This window comes from Oratosquilla oratoria, chromosome 28, assembly GCF_046742065.1.
Source record: "Oratosquilla oratoria isolate Oo_2021 chromosome 28, ASM4674206v1, whole genome shotgun sequence".
In the NCBI taxonomy this organism is placed as follows: domain Eukaryota; kingdom Metazoa; phylum Arthropoda; class Malacostraca; order Stomatopoda; family Squillidae; genus Oratosquilla; species Oratosquilla oratoria.
Genome location: NC_134804.1, coordinates 4,524,605 through 4,537,366, shown reverse-complemented (window position 1 = coordinate 4,537,366; position 12,762 = coordinate 4,524,605). Strand labels below are relative to the sequence as shown.

The 12,762-nt window shown below is 36.2% G+C and overlaps 1 protein-coding gene across 5 annotated transcripts in view; it reads right to left on the bottom strand.

Annotated features, from left to right (window-relative positions):
* The window catches only part of Hmgs (hydroxymethylglutaryl-CoA synthase), a 285,981-nt gene that overhangs the window by 87,261 nt on the left and 185,958 nt on the right, over positions 1-12,762 (bottom strand). For all 5 annotated transcript variants that reach the window (XM_076210936.1, XM_076210939.1, XM_076210938.1 and 2 more), the window contains one exon: positions 5,762-5,923. In XM_076210936.1, the coding sequence (XP_076067051.1) occupies positions 5,762-5,923 (162 nt within the window). The remainder of the gene's footprint in view (positions 1-5,761; positions 5,924-12,762) is intronic.

Below are 12,762 nucleotides of genomic sequence, written 5' to 3'. Positions count from 1 at the left end.
CGAGAGGAGAAAAAAAGTGAAAAGTAAAAGTGGTAAAGTGACCAAAAGCGGGGACTATGGGGCTGGGGCCTTTTAAAAATGTCGCGCGAAATTTAAATGCCTTCTCATGTACATTTAATGTTTTTGTTCTTTTTGTTGTTATATCTTCGGTTGTTCTTGATGGATTTTTGTCATTTTTGTTTCATTTGAAAGATAAAATTATGCTCTTTATTTCCTATATTAAAAAATAAAAGAAATTATTTTTTTTTTATTTTTTTTTCTATTTATGAAACCTGAATTTTGCAGCATCTTTGAAATGTTCAGAAAAGAAAATTCACAAAAAATCAGAGGTATAAGTTTGGTCAAATGTACAATATAACAAATATTCCCCAGAATCTAAGCTTGCAATATATACCAAGCTTAATTATGTGGAAGGATTTCCATATGATTAATTACAGCTTCATTAAACTTCATTATAACTTCATTATATCTTCACTACATTTTATATATACATGTGAGGAATACAATACCAAGGGGAATTATAGACAAATGTAAATGGTAATTATACCTAAGTTCATCAAAGAGATTCAAAAAGTTATAGGACATGCTCCCTTATAAAGCAACCTGACGGTCCCTTAAGCGAATTTATCATCCTTTCATTTCCTCGACATCGGCATCTCTCATAACAAACATGGTGTACCATTTGTCTAACATGACTTCGTTCCTTACGAAATTTGTTTTAGCACCTTTTTTTTATTTCCGCTCACAAAATTGCATATTACGTTGATACATTATAATTAACAAAATTAATAATTAATTTTCTATTGCTATATTGCGCCCTTGGTCGAAACTAAAAATTTACCACTACCGGTATATATTGTACCCCAGGTAGTTTTTCCAGCTTGCAGGATGGTAATGTAGACCTAAGCTTCAGAACACTTTACCTCACAGCTAATATCCACCGTACAAGTTCATTTATAACATCACACAAATTTGCCTCAGCCAACTTAATTATCGTAAACGACGTCGTAACTTCGGGAGATTTACGTTAAACGAATGTCATAAAGCCCGTCGTTACTCTGAGTTGTCGTTAACTGAGTAGGTCGTTAAACGAGGAGTACCTGTATGTGGAAATTTGTCTTCAAACAGGCAGATGCTGTATCACTGGCCTGCAGACATACCACTAAAGTTCCTAAGTACAAACTGCATATAACTATGCAGAACTATACTCCAGTGCAGGGAATGGTTCAATTAACTTGGGAAGAGCAAATTAATTACCTATCTACTCTTATTCATTTCTTTACTTCTTTCAAATTTTCAGCTATTACCCATTTTACAACACAGCTAAGCACTGATGGATTTTATTGGAGTTCAGAAATATTTCTTTTTTTCAGTCTCATTAACATTTACTCCCATCATGCTTCTTCAAATTTTTTTCCCAAACCAATAAAATTTGTCCTTCCAAAATCATCTGAGAATTTTAAAAAGAATAAAATGGTTTTGGTAGGAAGTGAAAAGAAGTGAAAGACATGAATTTGGTACAGAGAGGAGAGGGTAATGGGAGCAGATAGATGTGGAAGAGAAGAGTGTAAGTGGAAGATGGGTGGAGTATTTTAAGGAGTTGTTTAATGTAGAAAACAATAAGAAGGCTTTAACAGTGACAATGGGAAATGCTAAAAGAATGACCATGATGAGAAACAGAGGAATGATAAGATAATAACAAAAGACAAGATATAAGTAGCATTAAAAAAATGAAAATTGGAAAGGAACCTGAGCTGGATAGTGGTCATGTAGAGTAGTTACTGTGGAATAGTTGGTGAGATTGTTTAACTTGTGTCTAAGGGAAGAAAATGTAACAATGGATTGGAGGAGTACATATATAGTTTCACAATAAAAGAAGGGGAATAAGTATGTAGTAATTTTAGAAATATCAGTGTTAAGTGTAGCCTGTAATGTGTGTGGATGTGTATAAATTGAGAGGAGTAGAAGGGTAATAGAAGGGGTAATTGTGGAAGAAATACATGGGTTAATGAGAGAAAGAAGGTGCAGAGATCAAGTCTTTGCAGCAAAAAGGATATGTGAAAAATATTTGGCAAAAGGTAATTTTGGGCTTTCATGGACTTGATGAGGCCATATGATAAGGTTAATGGAGAACCACTATGCACTACAGATGTATGGGATAGTGAAAAGTCTGTTGAAGACAGTCAAAAGTTTTCACACATATTTACCTCATTGTACCTAGTTGTATTATATGGGAAGGGAGCTATGCCCATGGTGACCCATCTTTGCATCTTTCAGCATCAAGTTTGTTTTTAAATTCTTGAAAAGTATTTGCACACAGTTTTGCTTCATCAAATTTATTCCATATATCCCTCCATTCTGTGTGGGGAGCTATTCTTTTTCAGATCTTTTCTATAACTATCCTTTTTGAGTTTCTTTTCATGTCCTCTTGTTTTTATTTTGTCCCACTTTAATAAATCATCTCTATCTCGGGCTTCCATTCCTTTCATAATACTGTAGTCAGTAGATCTCCTTTTTCTCTTCTTTTTTCTAGGGTTGGTAGATCCAATTTGGACAATCTTTGTTCATATGTCAATTCGGAGAGTGTTGGTGCCATCTTTGTCATTGCTCTTTGTATTCTTTCTAATTTCTTTATATTCTTTTTTGTACTGGGTGTCCATAGTGTTGCAGCATACTCCAATCTTGGTTTTATCAGTGTAACTAATATTTTCTTTACCATTTCCTCATCCAAATAGTCAAAAGCCACTTTCATTGACCTTAGTAGGTTGAAGGTTTCTCTGACTATTTTGTTGATATGCTTGTCTGGTGACATGTCTTTGCTGATAATTACTCCTAGGTCCCTTTCTCCGCTACTTTTTTTTTATACTTTTTCTGCAACATGTGTCAGGGTTGGAAATGGAGTCAATGGTTTGAGGTGAAGGTGGAGTTGTGTCTGGCTTGTGTGAAGTCATGGATGTTAAACATGTATATGAATGGGATAGTGAGATAAACATAGAAGTGTTAGGCCAAGATTGGGAGTTAGTGAGAGTGGAGGGAAATGACCCAGTTGTTTGCTGATGACACTGTTCTCATGGCTGATTCTGAGGATAGATTGAAGGAGTTGTTGATTGAGTTTAGAAAAGGCATATGAGAGGAGAAAGCTCAGAGTAAATGTAGGCAATAGTAAAGTGACGAGATGTACAAGAAGTGATAATGGAGACAAAGTGAATGTGAATTTGAAGGGCAAGAGGCTTAAAAGAAGTGAAAATTTTAAACTATTTAACATCACATATGGCAGTGAATGGCAGAGTGGATATGGAACTGAATTATGGAGTACAGGAGACATGTAAATATCTGGGTAGAATAAAGAGTATAATAGGTATCTGAGGATGATGCAAAACGCAAGTTGTATGACAATATCCATGGTAATGTCTAGAGCAGAAAATTGAAATCTAAGGGAGACAAAAAGGAGAAGACTGTGTTTGAGAAGTATGGTATTACAAGGAGGGATTGAGAAATATGGAGATGAAGCAGATAATGAAGCTGGAGAAAGTTGTCAGACAGGGTAGATCAAAGTTTCTGAGGTGGCACATCCACAGCAAGGCTTCTTCACTTACATGGCAAACCCCAACTCTCCATTTCCTCATGCAGAAAATAGAGATGGGAGAAATCCCTTCAGGCTGCATCAAAATCCACACACAACCACTCCCTCTCCATCCCCTGCCTTCTCTCTTCCATACTTGACAGACATAGAAGAGAAGACAGGGAGCAAATCCCTTTGGGCTACATCAAAATATCCATACACAACCATTCTCCACTCACCCCTATCTCCTGCCTACTCCTCTTGCTCAAAGCCCCTTTCACCTCATCCATCCATCTCATCCTTGGTTGTCCCCTCAAATTCACTCCATCCAACTCTGCCTTCCAAACCTTTTTGCTAATCTTTCTTCATTCATTCTTTCCATGTGTACAAACCATCCCAATACTCTTTCATCAGCCCTATCTGCTAGCTCCGTTTTCATTCCCACTCTCCTCCTCATTTCTCACTCTATCCAACTTTGTAATCCCAGCCATACTTCTCACATTTCATCTCAAATACATTTAAGCTTCTTTCTCCCTCTCTTAAATTCCAAGTCTCTGCCTCATACACTGTTGTAGGCACAACCATCTCTCCATATAATCTTTTCTTTGCATCCATTCCTAGATACCTATTTCTCATGACACTTTTCAATCTCCAAAGACATTTGCTTGCTTCTTTCAATTTAATTCACATTTTACCCCCACCACCACTCCATTTCCTGCCACATGTGACCCAAAATATTTTAAACTGTCAACTTCCTCTAGCCTCTCTCCTTTAAGACTTACATCCAACTTGCTGCCATCTTCTTCCCTTGTACATCTCATCACCTTACTTTTAACCACATTTACCTTCAACTTTCTTCTATCACATACCTTCTCAAACTCTGTCATTAACTGCATTAATCCCTCCTTTGACCCTGCCACAAGCACAATGTCATCTGCAAACAACAACTGGCTCACTTCCCACTTCTCTCCATTATCTTTTACCATCTCCAGTCCCCTCTCCATTACCCTCTTTACCTCCTCCACCATTCTATTCAGGTACAAATTGAATGGCCATGGCTATATTACACAGTCCCACCTTTACCTCATCCACTTGCTCCCTCCATTTCCAATTATAACAGGCTCTACTACTGTCATAAAAACTCTTGACTGCCCTTTACAGCTTTCCTCCAATATCCATATATCTGCAATATCTACCACAGTGCCTTCCTGTCTATCTTGTCATAAGCCTTCTCCACATCTGTAAATTTTCAAAAACCCAATTACAAGGATTCTGGATAAAGTCTTCCACTTTCCATATACAACCAATCTCTCTCTTGCCCTCACCTATTCTACAATGGCATATATTCAAAAACCCAATTACCAATATCTGGATGAAGTCTTCCACACTTTTTTTTCCCTTGAATCTTCACAGGAGAAACAGAGAGGGAGATTGCTAGTGCCCTCATTCTATCCAATTTAGTCACATTTGATATGCACAAAAACATGGTAGCAGCATTCTTTTCCCCCACTATGAAGTACAGGAGAATAATAAGATGGAGACCCAAAAATTGTAAAGGATAAATTCAAGGGGGCAGGAGGCTCAGCACTCCTTCGTGGATTTGTTTCTAACATTTTACCTAGTTGTATTTACCTAATTGTATCTTACAGGAAGGGGAGCTACACTAATGGTGTCCCATCTCTGTATTTCACCATGTCTAATTTTGTTCTTAAATATGTGTACAGTTTTTGCACACACTGACGTTTGATTAATGATGTGTGACTCTGGCCAATAGGGATGACCCTTAATCCCTAATATTGACTGCATATAACAATGCAGTCAATACATTAATTAAAGGTCAATGAAATAAAAAAAAATATGGTGTTCAATTCCTAAGCTTGAAATATTAGAGAATCCATTGCTGGTTTTGTTTTGAGATTGTAAATAAAGCTACACTGGGTTCTTCAATGTCTAAAAATCAAGGATTTAAACAGTTGGAATTAGGGGCACAACCTTGAAAACAAAGAATGTTTAGGATAATTTTCTGCTGTCACAAAGTTCTATTCAGCTATGGAAAAGCCTCACATGCAGTGGAAGGCTCTAGCTATTTCAATCATATTTTTACTGGACTACACTTTACTTTATCTGGTTCTGACAGATGTGAATATACTACAGAGGTACTTTCCCTTGAGAGAATAAGAAACAGAAATATCTTCTTACCACTCTTAGTCACATCTGACTTCCTGCAATATGTAGCATAGCAGGAGTCGAGGGCTGACAGGTAACACTGGATGGAGAGTTTACCATCAACAGTTGGATACTCAGATGAAAGGTCAGGCTTATAAAAATCATATGCATGGCACATATGAGAACTTCTCAATCCTGAATAAGAAAAATAACATTTACATAAAGTTGATAACTAGTAAGAAGAATGTTGTTGGTAGCCTGAGACATTTAATAATGGGTAACAGGTTCTAAGAAAATGATACACAAGCACAGTAAAATATGTACAGTACTACCACTGATATCAGATACAAAAGAACCTCAACTGACAAATACCTCTATTTACAGTTCAAGATTGATTACAAAAATTGGCTCAGTTCACAAAACATACCTCAGAATACAAACAGTTTAGATAAAGTGTGGACACATCATGCGTAAGGGGACTAAACTTATTATGAACATATGTTTGTCCCAAAAATCTCCCTAATAACTTAAGTTCTGTTCTGAGGATGAATGGGTTGTTTGAACATGAAATCACATTGCCTGTAAGTCACCCAGTTGGAAAACAAAAGGAGTAATCAGTCAGTGCTCACATCCCAACAAGTGAATGTCTACGTTTGAATTTTCTGTGAATTATATATCATTTCATTTTCCTAAATGTGCTTATACAGTGTACAACCCACCATGGTTCCCAAAAAAGCTCCTTGTCATGATGAATCTAAAAAGAAATTAATTTTAAACTTGAGTAACCTGAAAAAAAGGAGATCAGTATAAACAAAAACAACATACATTCCGGAAGAATGTCTTTAGTTTTGTAAAGTCAACAAAACAGACTTTACAAAACTAAAGACATTCTTCCGGAATGCAAACTGGGAAATATTTTACAGGGAAGAAACAGCAGTGGAAGAGAAATGGAATATATTGATGGAAAACTACAATGAAGGGGTAAACAGGCATGTACCAAGACAAAAGCGAGAGAGAGAGTACATTAAATGTTGGTTCAACAAAAGATGCAGTGAGGCAAAAGACAGAAGGGACAAAGCTTGGAAAAAGTGGAGAAAAGACAAAAAACAAAGCAAATGGCAAATTTATGTTAACTATAGAAATGAGTATGTTAATGTGAGAAGAGAGGAGAAAAGGAACCATGAGAAGGATATTATAGACAAATGCAAAGAGCAACCCAAACTATTCTATCGGTATGTGAATGGTAAACTTAAAAACAAACAGGAATTGGTGAAACTATGCCAAGGAAACATAGAATACACAGAAGATTTAGAGATGGCCGAAGTCATGAACAATCACTTTAAATCTGTTTTCACCAGAGAGAAAATACCGAATTGTGACATAGACAAAAACAAGAAATCTCCCCTCATGAATGAGTTTACAGCATCACTAAAGGAAATATCAGAACATTTATCAAGGCTGGATGTCAGAAAATCACATGGCCCGGACGGTATTGCAAATTGGATTCTAAAGGAGTGCAAAGAAGAACTAACAGACAAAATACACATCTTAATAAACAGCTCACTCAAAGAAGGAAAGATACCCGAGGACTGGAAAAACGCTAACATTGTACCAATACACAAAGGAGGAAACAAAGAAGAACCCACCAACTATAGGCCAGTATCACTAACAAGCACCATTGCCAAAATTTGTGAGAAAATAATCAAGAATAGATGGGTAAAACATCTGGAAGACAATGACATATTAAACCCAAGACAATTCGGATTCAGACAAGGAAGATCATGCTCCACAAACTTAATATGCTTTTACTCAAGACTAATAGACATAGTGCAAGAAAGAAATGGATGGGCTGATTGTGCATTCCTAGACTTGCAAAAAGCCTTTGACAAAGTACCACACAGAAAACTACTAAAAAAACTGGAACACATAGGAGGAATACAGGGAAACCTACTAAAATGGATAGAGGACTTTCTGACTGGTAGAAAGATGAGAGTAGTGCTCAGAGAAAAATATTCAGACTGGAAAGAGGTGATCAGTGGAGTACCGCAAGGATCTGTGCTGGCACCAATAATGTTTGCTATCTATATGAATGACATGGATGAGGACGTGAACTGCTACATGAGCTTCTTTGCCGATGACGCCAAACTGCTAAGGAAAATAGAAACTGATGAGGACTGTGAAGCACTGCAAGAAGACCTAAATAGGGTATGGAACTGGAGTCAGAAATGGGAAGTGGACTTTAATACTAAGAAGTGTAGCATAATGGAGTTTGGAAAAAGCAAAAACAGAATATCAGGAAAATATACAATTGGAACCAAAGAAGTAAAGAAAGTAGGATCCGAAAAAGATTTGGGAGTAATTATCACGAACGACTTGTCCTATGATATACAGATTAACAAAATTGTCGGGGAGACTTACAACTTGCTAAGATCAATAAAAGTGGCGTTTACATACTTGGACGAAGACATGATGAAAAAAATATTGGTTACATTGATAAGGCCTAGATTAGAGTATGCAGCGACATTGTGGTCCCCCAGTACCAAAAAGAATATAAAGAAAATAGAAAGAATCCAAAGAGCAGCTACAAAAATGGCACCTGCACTTGCAAACCTATCATACGAAGAGAGATTGGCTAAACTGGAGTTACCGACACTGGAGCAAAGAAGAGAGAGAGGTGACCTATTGACCATCTACAGAATCATGAAAGGCACAGAGGTACTCGATAGTGAGAACTTACTTAACTGGGACAAAAGAAACACAAGAGGACATGGAAAGAAAATAAAAAAACATAGCTATAGAAGAGAACTGAAGAAAAACAGTTTTCCTCATAGAGTTTTGGACACTTGGAACAAACTGGACAATGAAATAGTATGCGCAAAAACCATTCATGAGTTTAAAAACAAACTAGACACTGCAAGATACAAAGGCGGGACAACACGAGCATAGCTCCCCTTCCCGCAAAATACAACTAGGTAAATACAACTAGGTAAATACACACACATACACACACTTCAACGAACGGACGGCTTAGAAGATGTTCTGAAGAAAATTGAAGTTTCGTGGATCCCAACGCAAAGAGAAGTGCCTATTGTATTTACAGGGTGGGGGGAAATTGCTCGTGGGGTAGTGGGAAAGTAGGGAAAGAGGAGAAGGGGAGGGATTGCTGAGGGAAATGGAAGGAAATGAGGAAGGAGAGAACTTGGCCCAGGCAGACAGGCGAAAGGTAAACAAACGGCCCCCCGACCAGCTGAGTGACGATGAAATGTATAATAAAAATGTAAAGATTAGAAGTATAGATAAGAGCAATACAGTAGAAAGTGATGAGAATATTTTCCAGGGATTTAAAGAGAAGGTCGATAAGATGATCGAGGACTTGGAGCGTAGGTTCGGTCATGTTAACAACATTGTACAGAGGGTTGAAAAATTGGAAGAACTAGAGAAGGCGAAAGAAAACTTAATTAAGGAAATAGAAGACCTAAAAAGACAGTTAAAAGATGTAAAAAAGGAGAATGAAGAGTTAAAGATGAATAATAAAGAAAACAGAGAGGGATGGAAGGCAATTCAAGTAAACAGTAAAGTTGCATTTACTGATATAATTAAACAGCAAATGAGAGAACAAACTGAAGACTCAGTTATTAAAGTGATGAGACAGAAGGAGAATATAGTAAGAGACTTAGCTGATAAAAAGAAATGTATAATTATATTAGGAATGGAAGAGAAACATAACCCAGATAGAACCTCAAGAACCAATGAGGCAAATGAAAAAATAAGCAGTTTACTAAAATTAGTTCAGGAAGATGAACCAGAAATTATGAAGGAAATTGAGGAAAAATTCAGGCTCGGAAAGTATAGTACAGATAAGACCAGACCAATTAAGATTAAATTCAGGTCACAAACGACAGCAGAGAATATCTTATCCAAAACAGGGAAACTAGCAACAAGTGAACAATATAAAAAGGTATGGATAAAAAGGGAAATGAATAAAGAGGAAAGAAAGGAAGAAAAGCAGAAAAGACTTGAAGCTAAGGAAAAAAACGAGAGCAGAACGGAGTCAGAGAAAGAGAGATTCTATTGGAGAGTAGTGAATATGAAACTAAGGCAGTTCGACATACAAGCGAAAAACAAAAGGGAAACAGAGAACACAATGGAAGTGACAGAAAACTAAGAGTGTCTTACACAAATACAGATGGATTAATAACAGGATTGAATGAACTGAATGATTATTTGAAAAAGAACCGGACATAATGGGAATTGTAGAGACAAAATTAAAAGGTCCACTACCACCCAACAGTGTAGGACATGATGCATATAATTATAGGATTAAAAACAGAGAGAAAAAGCAAGGGGGTGGAGTTATGTTCCTGACTAAGAAGGATATAAACGTGAGGGGTGTCATATATGGAAAGAATACAGTAGAGATGATTATGATAGAAGTGGAAGACAGAGATAAGAAGAGCAGAAAACTTGTGATAAATTATGTGCCTCCAAAAACAGCCTCATGGGAGGAGAGTGAACATAAAAGTATGTTAGAGGACACAAAGATAACATCAAATAAAATAATGGAAGATGGAGGAAGAATAGTTATGATGGGCGACTTTAATTGCAAAGAAATCTGCTGGGAAGAAATGACAGTAAAGGGTGGAGACGGCTCATGGAGAAACGCTCTACTTGAGATGATTACTGACCATACAATGACACAATGGATACAGGAGAACACTAGGTATAGAAATGAAGAAGAACCATTGAGACTAGACCTAATAATTACATCTGAACCTAGAATAGTGGACAAGATTGAATATAAAACACCAACAAGTAAAAGTGACCACATATTGATTGAACTGGAACTTAATGAAGAAAAATATAGGAAAAGAAATGAGCAATATAGAAAAGGAAGAATGATGTATGAAAAAACAAACTTTGATCAAATAAGAGAATTCTTTCAACAAGAAAACTGGGAAGAAATATACAAAGAAGAAACAACAGTGGAAGAGAAATGGAATATTTTGACAAAAATTTATAAAAAAGGAGTGGAAAAGTATGTCCCAAAACAAAAACAAGAAAAAGAATATGTAAAATGCTGGTACAACAAAAGTTGTAGGGAGTTAAAAGACAAGAGACAAAGCCTGGACCAGATGGAAAAAAGACAGAGAACCTGAAAAATGGAAAATATATACCGGTTATAGAAATGAATATGTACAAACGTGAAGAGAGGAAAAGAGAAAATATGAAAAAGATATCATAGAAAAGTGTAAAGATCAACCAAAACTATTCTACAGATTTGTAAACAATAAACTGAAAAACAAACAAGATTTGGAGAAATTACGACAAGGGGGAGTTAAATACACTGAGGAAATGGAAATGGCAGAAATTATGAACAAACATTTTAAATCAGTGTTTACAAGGGAGAACATACAACCTGAAGAGATTGAATGGAAAGAGAAAGTCCCCCCTATGGAAGAAATAGAAGTAACAAAGAATGAAATATTGACACACTTGAGTAATCTTGATGTCAGAAAATCGCATGGACCAGATGAAATAGCAAACTGGATTCTGAAAGAATGCAGGAATGAACTGGCAGACAAAATTCATAGCATACTAAACAGTTCCTTGAAAGAAGGAAAAGTTCCAGAAGATTGGAAAAAAGCAAATATAGTACCCATATATAAAGGAGGAAATAAAGAAGAACCTACCAACTATAGACCAGTCTCTCTAACAAGTACAATAGCAAAAATTGGTGAAAGAATGATCAAAAGTAGATGGGTAAAATATTTAGAAAAAAAACAAAGTGTTAAATCCAAGGCAATTTGGATTCAGACAAGGACGACCATACGTCACCAATTTAATATGTTTCTATTCAAGGCTAATAGATACAATACAAGAAAGAGATGGATGGGCGGACTGTGCATTTCTAGACCTAAAGAAAGCGTTTGACAAAGTACCACATAAGAAGTTGCTTAAGAAATTAGAATATGAAGGAGGAATACAGGGAAATCTGCTAAATTGGATGGAAGACTTTTTGCAAGAAAGAAAAATGAGAGTAGTGATAAGAGACCAGCACTCAAAATGGGATAAAGTAATAAGCGGTGTTCCGCAGGGAACAGTACTGGCCCCAATAATGTTTGCTATATATATTAATGATATGGATGAAGAAATTGAAAGCTATATGAGCTTCTTTGCAGATGATGCAAAACTACTAAAAAGAGTGAAAACTGAAGAAGATTGTGAATCACTACAGAGAGATCTATATAAAGTACAGGAATGGAGTAGGAAGTGGGAGATGGAGTTCAATACAAAAAAGTGTAGTATAATGGAATTTGGAAAAAGCAAAAACAGAATAACAGGATCATATAATTTGGGAAAAGAAGGAATAAAAAAAGTAGAAAATGAGAAGGACCTGGGAGTCATTGTTATGAATAATATGTCACCTGAGAAACATATAAATAAGATTTTTGGAGAGACTTATAATTTAATAAGAACAATCAAAGTTGCATTTACATACCTGGATGAAGAAATGGTGAGGAAAATCCTAATCACCCTGATAAGACCAAGATTGGAATATGCAGCAACAATATGGTCACCAAGTACAAAAAAATGTATAAAAAACTTGAAAGAATACAAAGAGCAATTACAAAATTGGCACCAACACTCACAAAACTATCATATGAAGAGAGACTAGAAAAACTTGAACTACAGACACTAGAGCAAAGAAGAGAGAGAGGAGATTTGATAGCTATTTACAGAATCATGAAAGGCATGGAAATTACTGATAGAGAGAATCTGATAAAATGGGATGACAGAAATACAAGAGGACACGGAAAGAAAATAAAAAAAGACAGCTATAGAAGAGATTTGAAAAAGAACAGCTTTCCTCACAGAGTAATAGACAGTTGGAACAAGTTAGATGAGAAAGTGGTGTGTGCAAAAACAATACATGAATTTAAAAATAGTTTAGATAAAATGAGATATGAAGACGGGACCCCACGAGCATAGCTCCCCTTCCTGTAAAATACAACTAGGTACAACTAGGTAAATAC